The sequence below is a fragment of the Octopus sinensis genome, unplaced genomic scaffold (assembly GCF_006345805.1).
Source record: "Octopus sinensis unplaced genomic scaffold, ASM634580v1 Contig00402, whole genome shotgun sequence".
NCBI lineage: Eukaryota > Metazoa > Mollusca > Cephalopoda > Octopoda > Octopodidae > Octopus > Octopus sinensis.
This window is the reverse complement of record NW_021823925.1, coordinates 6,195-18,326: the sequence shown is the minus strand read 5'-3', so window position 1 is coordinate 18,326 and position 12,132 is coordinate 6,195. Positions and strand designations below refer to the sequence as shown.

The 12,132-nt window shown below is 36.4% G+C and overlaps 1 protein-coding gene across 1 annotated transcript; it reads left to right on the top strand.

The window, feature by feature from the left end:
- The first annotated feature begins 5,976 nt into the window (after positions 1-5,976).
- Positions 5,977-10,056, top strand: LOC118768659 (zinc finger protein 492-like). The gene is made up of 3 exons (XM_036515504.1): positions 5,977-6,102; positions 8,541-9,273; positions 10,003-10,056. The coding sequence occupies exons 2-3, from the start codon at positions 8,917-8,919 to the stop codon at positions 10,054-10,056; spliced, it is 411 nt and encodes a 136-aa protein (XP_036371397.1). The 5' UTR covers positions 5,977-6,102; positions 8,541-8,916.
- Positions 10,057-12,132: the final 2,076 nt, after the last annotated feature.

The following is a 12,132-nucleotide window of genomic DNA, read 5'->3' as shown; positions in this document are numbered from 1 at the left end:
TGATATCTGTAAAAAGACTTTTTCTAATAAGGGAAATCTCACTGTTCACAAGTTCATTCATGCAGGGGGGAAACAATATCATTGTGATATTTGTGGTAAATCATTCTCTCATATCAGTAGCCTTACCTCTCACAAATACATTCATACAGGTGAGAAACCATATCAGTGTGATATTTGTGGTAAATCATTCTCTGGTAAAAGTAACCTTACTAGACACAAATCTACTCATACAGGAGAGAAACCTTATCACTGTGATATTTGTGGTAAATCATTTCCTAATAGGAGTAGCCTTACCTCTCACAAACACATTCATACAGGAGAGAAACCATATCATTGTGATATTTGTGGTAAATCATTCTCTCATATCAGTAGCCTTACCTCTCACAAATACAGTCATACAGGTGAGAAACCATATCAGTGTGATATTTGTGGTAAATCATTCTCTGGTAAAAGTAACCTTACAAGACACAAATCCACTCATACAGGAGAGAAACCTTATCACTGTGATATTTGTGGTAAATCATTTCCTATAGGAGTAGCCTTACCTCTCACAAACACAGTCATACAGGAGAGAAACCATATCACTGTGATATTTGTGGTAAATCATTCTCTCATAAGCATAGACTTACTCCTCACAAATCCATTCATACAGGAGAGAAACCATATCAGTGTGATATTTGTGGTAAATCATTCTCCCATAAGCGCAACCTTACTTCTCACATATCCATTCATACAGGAGAGAAACCATATGAATGTGATATTTGTGGTAAATCATACTCTCAAAAGCATAGACTTACTTCTCACAAATCCATTCATACAGGAGAGAAACCATATCAGTGTGATATTTGTGGTAAATCATTCTCCCATAAGCACAGCCTTACTTCTCACAAATCCATTCATACAGGAGAGAAACCATATCAGTGTGATATTTGTGATAAATCATTCTCCCATAAGCACAGCCTTACTTCTCACAAATCCATTCATACAGGAGAAACACCTTATCACTGTGATATTTGTGGTAAATCATTCTCTCAGAGAAGTAACCTTACTAGACACAAATCCACTCATACAGGAGAGAAACCTTTTCACTGTGATATTTGTGGTAAATCATTCTCTCAAAAAAGTAACTTTTCTTCTCACAAATACATTCATACAGGAGAGAACCCATATCACTGTGATATTTGTGGTAAATCATTCTCTCAAAAAAGTAACCTTTCTACTCACAAATCCATTCATAAAGGAGAGAACTCACATCACTGTGATATTTGTGGTAAATCATTCTCTCAGAGAAGTAACCTTACTAGACACAAATCCACTCATACAGGAGAGAAACCTTATCAGTGTGATATTTGTGGTAAATCATTCTCTCAGAAGATAGGCCTTACTAAACACAAATACATTCATACAGGAGAGAAACCATATCAATGTCGTATTTGTGGTAAATCATTCTCCCATAAGCATACTCTTACTTATCACAAATCCATTCATACTGGAGAGAAACTGTATGAGTGTGATATTTGTGGTAAATCATCGTCTTGCTTGCCCTCTTTAACCTCTCATAAAAACATTCATACAGGAGAGAAACCATAGCACTGTAATATCTGCAGTAAATTACACTAAGTCAGATCTTTTCCTTTTGAACGGCAGTTTTCAACAAAATTTCTAGTTAACCAAACACTTTTGAACTTCGTATACTGGTAGAATGTATCAAAATAAAACATTTTTTTCTCTTGGCTTTCTTGAGTAAATTGTAATTTGTTTGTTTAATGTAGTTTAATTTTTCGAATTTTAACCAATCCTATGCCCTCTATTGAGCTAAAATCATTTGCTGCGTCTAAAACAGACAACATCCTGTCACTAACCCTAACCCTAAATTTTAGCCTTTCGTTTTTTTTCTTAATTGTTAAATTAATTTAATTGTTTCGCGTGTGTCTAAAATTATTCGTTTTGTTTTTGTTGAGTTTTTGCTTTTGTTTTAGCCTTTCATTTTTTCTTTCTTAATTGTTATCCTTAAATTAATTTAACAATTAAGAAAAAAAAAGCCGAAAGGCTAAAATTTAGGGTTAGGGTGATGTCTTAGTATTAGACGCAGCAAATGATTTTAGCTCAATAGAGGCCATTGATTGGTTAAAATTCGAAAAATTGAACTACGTTAAACAAACAAATTACAATTTTCTCAAGAAAGCCAAGAGAAAAAAATGTTTTATTTTGATACATTCTACCAGTATACGAAGTTTAAAAGTGTTTAGTTAACTAGAAATTGTGTTGAAAACTGCCGTTCAAAAGAAAAAGATCAGGTATTTCTCCTGCATCTGTCTTACCAGAAATATATAGCATCAGTGGTGCTTTTCCCTGGCATGAACCCAAACTGCATCTCATCTAAACTGACTCTCTCCCTAATTAGTTAATAATTATTTATTTGTTTGAAAAAATGATTTACCTTGTTTTAAAAAAAAAAAATTATTTGATGTATAGCCTTTAAATACATATCTTAAATCTTCGAGTGTAGTCCGCCCTTGAGTCTAATACTGAAGGGAATTTTGGGGGCTGTACCTCTGAAAAACCTAAACCTTGTGTGTAATATGCACCCCTTCTCTAACCTGAGTCAAGGAGGCCTATATAACATCCTTGGTTTGTAAAAATGTATATGGTAACATCCATTCTTATTATTGTATATATAACATAATGCAAACGTGTAGCTTTTTTGTGTATTTTGTTTGCAGAAAATAAAGAAATAACAGTAATAACGTTTAATAAATGTTGCTTACTGCAAGTTATGGATGATTCTTTTATGACTTCATTGCTTTCAGGCTTAGCTTAAGGTATTTTCACGCCCGACATCACAAAATGCGTTTGAATAAACATTGCCGGACAGCAAAGAGAGACTCGGACATTGCCTAGTAAATAATTTTCTTTCTAACCTTGTATATAATCCGAACCTGGCATTTTGACCTTTAAATTTGGGGGGTAAAATGAGAATTATACTCGAGGATTTATAATACATGCGCGCATCTATTAGTTTGCATACGTGCACTCGCGCTAGGTAGTCGTCGGATTGACTAGTCACAACTAGCTAGCGCGATGGCGCGCAGCGGGCCACTTTTCGTAAATAGTACTCAGCGTCTGTAACCAGTCAAGTCGTGGGTCACTCTGGTAATTAATATATATATAACAATTATGGGTGGTTTTACGTTTTCCACAATGATATGTACTACCAGGGTGCCACCAATCTTATTGAATATGAGAAGGCTGTTTTTCCTGAGATGTATATTAACACGCAGACGTCTGTACTTCGTACAAGTTTGCGTGGATCTTTTCCTTTTGAACGGCAGATGTCAACACAATGTCTAGTTAACTAAACACTTTTAAACTTCGTCTACTGGTAGAATGTGTTTATAAAACATCATTTTTACAGAAAATGGGATTTTTTTCTAACGGTGTCAAATGAAAATGTCACCCATAATTATAACCCTAGTATCGATCTTTGCATTTCAATCTATTTTAGGGTTAGGTTTAGTTAGAGTTAGGGGTTGGGGAAGCGTATCTTTTTTTTTTCGCAAATGTAAACAAACTCAATCTGTTTCTTAAACAAGGGACATATTCATACAGCACGGTATGTTTTGACTCCAAATGGACATATTTAATTGGTTAAAATTGCCGAAATGCTCGATTTTAAAGTGGAAATGTGTTACAAACTATAGAATTTTCTCAATGAAGCCAAGAAAAAATGATGTTTTATAAACACCTTCTACCAGTATACGAAGCTTAAAAGTGTTTAGTTAACTAGAAATTGTGTTGAAAACTGCCGTTCAAAAGGAAAAGATCCGTTTGCGCTCGATATAGACAGGCGATATAAACAGCCAACCAAGTCGGAGGCCAACTTAGTATTTAAAATACTAACTAACAGAAAGATTAAAACAAAACACGAAGGTGAAGAATCAAGTGTGAAAAATCAACAGAGACAACAGTGAATTACAAAGCAGCATGATGTCATGGCAACAAGCTGTTAATGCCACGCTGTCTATTGATTGGCTAAAACTACCCAAATTTCCTAACTTTAATGCCAAATTACATCAGATTCTTTAATTTACGAGAGAAAGTAATGGGTTGATCGTAATCAGACTTCAATGTTGCATCGATAAACCAAAATTGACAACGATCTAAGCAAAATTAATGATGGGGAGGGATCATTTTGCGAATAAGAAAGACTATACCAAAACATTTTAAATCTAGTAGCTATACCATCCGACTCTTTTGCTGCAGAACATGGATCTTTTCTGTTTGACCGGCAGTTTTTTAAAATAATTTCCACGTAACTAAGCACTTTTAAACTTCGTATACTGGTAGAATGTGTTTATAAAACATCTTTTTCTCTTTGCTTTATTGAGAAAATTCTATAGTTTGTAAGATATTTGTTGTTTTTTTATTTCTGCAATTTCAACTAATCAATGACGTCTATTGAGGTGAAAACATTCTGTGCCGTTTGAATATGTCCCTCGTTTAAGAAACAGATTGGGCTTATTTACATTTGTGAAGAAAAAAATATACCCTTCCCCCCACCCCTAACCCTAAAACAGATTGAAATGCAATAGATCGATACTAGGGTCATAATTATGGGTGACAATTTCATATGATACTGCGAGAAAAAACTGCCGTTCAAACGGAAAAGATCCGATGGGAGTAATACACACGTGTCTGTGCCCCACACCCACCACTATCTGACAAGTCGTGTTGCTTTCTTTGACATTGTGGTTCGGTACGCGGAGGACGTAAAAGTAGCAATAAAAATGTCAGCTTCTAGCTTTGTATCATTTGTTATTTGGATTTTTTCTTACAATTCACATTTTTAAAAATTTACCACTTTACTTTTAGCATCAGACAAAAGTGTTATTAATAAGGGAAGTTAGTTAGTTAGTTAATTTTTGGCTCAAAAGCAAATAGCAAGGCCATGTAGGGGGACATGGAGTTAAGTACAGGGTGGTGTTCATGTAAAGAGTTCAGGCCACTTGAGGTCAAGGGAGACTTTGAACAAAGCGGTCGTCGGCATCTTCACCATCTCGTCTGGCAGCTTGTTCCATGGATCCGCAACCCGGACGGAGAAATCTCCTCTCCTTCGATTGAGATGAAATCGTCGCAGGTAGAGCTTTTTGGAATGACCCCGCAGCCGACGCTCTGGAGCAGGAGTGAAGAACAGCTCTTTTGAGAGGTTACACTTTCCGCTTATGATGTTGTGAGCGAGAATGAGATCACCACGACGGCGGCGTTTTTCTAGAGAATAAAGGTCGAGCGTCCTCAGCCTTTCTTCATAAGACAAATTTTTGAGACCATGAACCATGCGAGTAGCCAGCCTCTGGACTCTTTCAAGATGCTGTATGTCTTTGAGGAGATAAGGAGAAGAGGCTTGAATCCCGTACTCCAATATGGGTCTCACCAGCGTGACATAGAGTGGTAGGAATATGGCTGCTGTGAGCATTCCGAATGACTGTCAAATCAAGAACAGAATTCCGCGTGCTTTGTTGGCAGCATGGATGCACTGGGCCGAAGGCGAAAAGGAGGAATCCACCAAGATACCCAGGTCCTTTACCTCATCGGTCCTCTCCAGCAGCAGATGACCCGGCTAGAAATCAAGTTGAGTTGCAGGAGGAGAGCCAACAGGCAGATGACAGCACTTTGACACGTTCAGACACAGGTCCCATTCGTTAGACCACCTCCAAATTTGGTGGAGGCATCGACGAAGATCCTCTATATCACCGCGAGGAGCGACCAGTTTGACATCGTCGGCAAATAGAAGGGTGTGTTGCGTGAGGTCGTCGGGCAAGTCATTTATGAAGACTAAGAACAATAAGGGCCCAAGCACTGAACCTTGAGGCACGCCACTGCTCGCACTGGAGACGTCGGACCGCGAAACATTAACTTGGACTTGGAAGGTGCGATCTGAGAGGAAGGCACCAACCCATCGTACAATATCTGGAAGCACAACAACCGGATTCTTAATTCGTTTCGTTGACGTTCCGTGTCGGCTTTTCGATGTGTCTTTTTCGCTAGATCGCTTATTTGTGTAATTAAAAATATTATAAAACACCGACTAATATATTATAAGAGGTAAGATGTAACACATATTTTCTTTTTAGTAAAAGCCTATGTATCTGGCTAATTGGAAACAGCAGGCAGTTTTGAAAGTCTTAAATACTGCTTGTCTGAAATCGATATTAATTCTATTGTCCAGTAAACTTCGTAAATTATGCCTAGAAAATCTGGATTTTACTTGTGGCTATGAAAAAGCACCAGATTTTTAATTACAATTATTTTGATAAATACTTCATTATTTTAGTAGATATTTCAGTGTTTTCATTTCAAGTTTTAATTTGGAAAACTGACAGTTCATTCTATTAATAAACTGGTATAACTTTAGTAAAAAATAAAATTAAGAAGTGATTTTGTTATGGTTATCTGGATTGCTATAACCTTTAGAATAATACCTATCCAAACCGATTTTGGCCGTTTTCTTTTTTAACTGAAAAACCACGGGAGGGGCCTTTTCGGTTAAAATAAAACAAGTAAATATTTTCAGAGGAAAAGGTGAACAATTCAAGGGATGTTTTGCTGGTGTTTCTAGCAGAACCCAAACCACCCTCCCTTTTCACTCTCACATGTATTATCTTTTTCTTACTTGTTTCAGTCATTTTGACAGCGGCCATGCTGGAGCACCGCCTTTAATCGAGCAACTCCACCCCGGGACTTATTCTTTGTAAGCCCAGTACTTAATGTATCGGTCTATTTTGCCGAACTGCTAAGTGACCGGGACATAAACACACCAGCACCGGTTGTCAAGCGATGTTGGGGGGACAAACACAGACACACACACATACATATATACGATAGGCTTCTTTCAGTTTCCGTCTACCAAATTCACTCACAATGCATTGGTCGGCCCAAGGCTATAGCAGAAGACACTTGCCAAAGGTGCCACGCAATGGGACTGAACCCGGAACCATGTGGTTGGTAAACAAGCTACTTACCACACAGCCACTCATGCGTATTTTTTTTTTTTTTAATTTTCTCCGATTATGTTTTATGGAATGACTAGCAGAGATACCCGGCGTTGCTCAGTATTAAAATGTCATAATTTGTGTATATATATATTACAGTTATGTTGAAACAGGTGATATAGGAAAGTGCTGCATTGATGACAAAACATTTGTGGAGTAAATGATGGGCTAATTGGACTAAGCGACTTGTCATTTGTCCGAGTATTCCTTGCCCTAACCAGTCGTGGAAAATTGGGGGTGGAGGGTATGTGGCTTTTGAATGTCCCGAAAAGCTGTCAGTGGATATGTTTTCCTTTGTGGAAGTTGATACTGCATCTAACATGACCCATCGTCTGAAGTTTTGACACCTCCTTTGGGTTTATTGTCCTACATCACTCATGAAGTAAATTTTGAGGACCTGTGACACATAAAAGCACCAACCGACCGTGGCCATTTGCCAGCCTCCTCTGGCCGGTGGCACGTAAAAAGCACCCACTATACTCACGGAGTGGTTGGCATTAGGAAGGGCATCCAGCTGTAGAAACACTGCCAGATCAGACTGGAGCCTGGTGCAGCCTCCTGGTTTCCCAGATCCCGGTTGTACCGTCCAACTCATGCTAGCATGGAAAACAGACGTTAAACGATGATGATGAAGATGTGGTTGGTTGTTCATTTGTGGGTAACAGGGAACCATTGAGGTGACAGACTTGCCCTTCGACTGTGAATGTCAGTGTAAATCCATGTTCAACTATCTCCTTAGATGCACCAAACAATGTCATTTGTGATGCAGGATTGTCTGATATTGTTCAGGAAATCCTTTGACTGGATGGAAGTACCTTCCAGAAGAGGTTGAGAAGGAGCTGGTAGTGCTGGCAATATTACCTTACTGCCTGGGCATTGCATGCCATTAGTTTCATTTGGAAATTTTAAAGCTTTACAGAAACAACGATTTGAGTTTAGCACACTAATTTGGCCAAAATTATCATTTTCATAAAAATGGGATGGATTATATCTGAAAGCAGCTCCAGGATTTGTGAAGAACGCATTTATACATAGTCTGTTTGTGAGAGCTATTCTATTGGACCACTGTCTAATCATTAAAATGTTTTAATGGCTAAGCATTAAATGCTGCAGCATGTGTTTGCTGATCTTGCAAAAGTCTCATCTCCCTTCTGTATTGAGACTCCATCTGACGTGCTGCGGCTTGCCTTTGCTCATCTTGAGAAAGTCCCATCTTGCTTCTGTCTTAAGAAGCAAGATGGAAATATTGTCCAATAATATGTAATTTAATGTTTTACATAATATCTGAAGGTAGAGGAGCTGAAGTCTGTGTATATCTAGATATTACACAAGGTTGTATCATATGATTTTAATAACAGTATATATTTCAAAGACAACTTAAAGGATTATATCCACGGTTTATGATTATGAAAATGTAATTATATTTTCTATTGTTAAATCTTTGCTTTTTAAGTCTTTCCTATATCTTCTACTGTTTCTGTGTCATTTCAGAATATGAGATGTTAGTGGTATAAAGGAGTTTTTACATCAGATACATCAGGAATATTGATCATCACTTGAAGACTAATGGAAGATGTTATAAATAATATATATAACCCTGTTTCTATTACAAATCTATGGTGAAGAACTGAAAAATTCCATCTGAATTAATAGCAACATTTGTTTCCATCATTGCCTGGAATATTTGCTGAAGTATTTCCCATTCAGTCTGAACTTGGAAAAATCTGCAAAGGTGTTTCTATTACCTTTAGCTATTGACAAAGACCAGACTTGTGGAAAATATAACTAGAGAAGTATTTGAATCAACAAAGGAATATATAAAAAGATCAGGAAAATATATTTTGTGCTTGTATACTATAGAACAATAATGAATCCTCAAGAGATGACAAAAGAAAGAAAAAAGTTATCACACCAATGTGATATCTGTAGAAAGACTTTTTCTAATAAGGGAAATCTCATTGTTCACAAATTCATTCATGCGGGTAGGAAGCCATATCACTGTGATATCTGTGGTAAATCATTCTCTCAGAAAAGTAACCTTACCTCTCACAAATCCCTTCATACAGGAGAGAAACCATATCACTGTGATGTTTGTGGTAAATCATTCTCCCAGAAGCACAGCCTTACTTCTCACATATCCATTCATACAGGAGTGAAACCTTATCACTGTGATATTTGTGGTAAATCATTCTCTCAAAGGACTGGCCTTTCTTATCACAAATCTGTTCATACTGGAGAGAAACCATATAAATGTGATATTTGTGGAAAATCATTCTCTCTAAAAAGTAGCCTTACCACTCACAAATACATTCATACAGGAGAGAAACCATATCCCTGTGATATCTGTGGTAAATCTTTTTCAGTAAAATGTAATTTAACTACTCACAAATCCATTCATACAGGAGAGAAACCTTTTCACTGTGATATCTGTGGTAAATCTTTTTCAGTAAAATGTAATTTAACCACTCACAAATCCATTCATACAGGAGAGAAACCATATCAATGTGATATTTGTGGTAAATCTTTTCCATTAAAATGTAATTTAACTACTCACAAATTCATTCATACAGGTGAGGAACCATATCAGTGTGATATTTGTGGTAAATCTTTTTCATTAAAATGTAATTTAACTACTCACAAATACATTCATACAGGAGAGAAACCTCATTAAAGTGATGTCTGTGGAATGTCATTCTCTCAAAGACGTTACCTTGATTCTCACAAATACATTCATACAGGAGAGAAACCATATCAATGTCGTATTTGTGGTAAATCATTCTCTCAAAAGACTGGCCTTACTTATCACAAATCCATTCATACAGGAGAGAAACCATATCCCTGTGATATCTGTGGTAAATCTTTTTCATTAAAATGTAATTTAACTACTCACAAATTCATTCATACAGGTGAAAAACCATATCACTGTGATATTTGTGGTAAATCATTCTCTCAGAAGATAGGCCTTACTAAACACAAATACATTCATACAGGAGAGAAACCTCATTAAAGTGATGTCTGTGGAATGTCATTCTCTCAAAGACGTTACCTTGATTCTCACAACACATTCATACAGGAGAGAAACCATATCAATGTCGTATTTGTGGTAAATCATTCTCTCAAAAGACTGGCCTTACTTATCACAAATCCATTCATACAGGAGAGAAACCATATCCCTGTGATATCTGTGGTAAATCTTTTTCATTAAAATGTAATTTAACTACTCACAAATCCATTCATACAGGAGAGAAACCACATCACTGTGATATTTGTGGTAAATCATTCTCTCAGAAGATAGGCCTTACTAAACACAAATACATTCATACAGGAGAGAAACCTCATTAATGTGATGTCTGTGGAATGTCATTCTCTCAAAGACGTTACCTTGATTCTCACAAACACATTCATACAGGAGAGAAACCATATCAATGTCGTATTTGTGGTAAATCATTCTCCCATAAGCATAGCCTTACTCATCACAAATCCATTCATACTGGAGAGAAACTGTATGAGTGTGATATTTGTGGTAAATCATTGTCTTGCTTGCGCTCTTTAACCTCTCATAAAAACATTCATACAGGAGAGAAACCATAGCACTGTAATATCTGCAGTAAATCATTCTAAGCCGGATCTTTTCCTCTTGAACGGCAGTTTTCAACAAAATTTCTAGTTAACTAAACACTTTAAAACTTCGTATACTGGTAGAATGTGTCAAAATAAAACATTTTTTTCTCTTGGCTTTCTTGAGAAAATTGTAATCTGTTTGTTTAACGTAGTTTAATATTTCGAATTTTAACGAATCCTATGCCCTCTATTGAGCTAAAATCATTTGCTGCGTCTAAAACTGAGGCAACATCCTGTCACTAACCCTAACCTTAAATTTTAACCTTTTGGGTTTTTTTCTTAATTGTTAAATTAATTTAATCGTTTCCCGTGTGTCTAAAGTTATTCATTTTGTTTTTGTTGAGTTTTTTTTTCGTAATTGTTATCCTTAAATTAATTTAACATTTGAGAAAAAAAAAAGGAAAGGCTAGAATTTAGGGTTAGGGTTAGGGTGATGTTGTCTCAGTTTTAGACGCAGCAAATGATTTTAGCTCAATAGAGGCCATTGATTGGTTAAAATTCGAAAAATTAAACTACATTAAACTTATAAATTACAATTTTCTCAAGAAAGCCAAGAGAAAAAAATGTTTTATTCTGACACATTCTACCAGTATACGAAGTTTAAAAGTGTTTGGTTAACTAGAAATTGTGTTGAAAACTGCCGTTCAAAAGGAAAAGATCTGGTATTTCTTTTTGTGCTTTTTTGTGCATTTTGTTTGCAGAAAATAAAGAAATAACAGTAAAACCTAAACCTTGTGTATAATACGCACCCCTTCCCTACCCTGAGTCAAGGAGGTCTATATAGCGTCCTTGGTTTGTAAAAATGTAGCTTTTTTGTGTATTTTTGTTTGCAGAAAATAAAGAAATAACAGTAATGATGTTTAATAAATGTTACTTACTGCAAGTCATGGATGATTCTTTTATGACTTCATTACTTTCAGGATTAGATTAAGGCATTTTCACGCCTGACATCACAAAATGCGTCTGAATAAACATTGCCGGACAGCAAAGAGAGACTCGGACATTGCTTAGAAAATAAATTTCATTTTTAACCTAGTATATAATCCGCACCTGGGATTTTCACCTTTAAATTTTGGGGAAAAAATGTGGATTATACTCAAGGATTTACAGTACATGTTTTGCGCATGCGTGCATCTATTAATTTGCATACGTGCACTTATAGGATTGACTAGTCACAACTAGCTAGCGCGATGGTGCGCAGCGGGACCACTTTTCGTAGATAGTACTCAGCGTCTGTAACCAGTCAAGTCGTGGGTCACTCTGGTAATTAATATATATATAACAATTATAGGTGGTTTTACGTTTTCCACAATGATATGTACTACCAGGGTGCCACCAAGCTTATTGAATATGAGAAGGCTGTTTTTCCTGAGATGTATATTAACACGCAGACGTCTGTACTTCGTACAAGTTTGCGCAGATCTTTTCCTTTTGAACAGCATATGTCAACACAATTTCTAGT

Coding starts and splice junctions, on each gene's coding strand:
- LOC118768659 (XM_036515504.1), top strand. CDS start 8,917: ATGAATCCTCAAGAGATGACAAAAGAAAGAAAAAAGTTATCACACCAA. Junction 9,274..10,002: donor GCCTTTCTTATCACAAATCT/GTTCATACTGGA, acceptor TCATTCTCTCAG/AAGATAGGCCTTACTAAACA.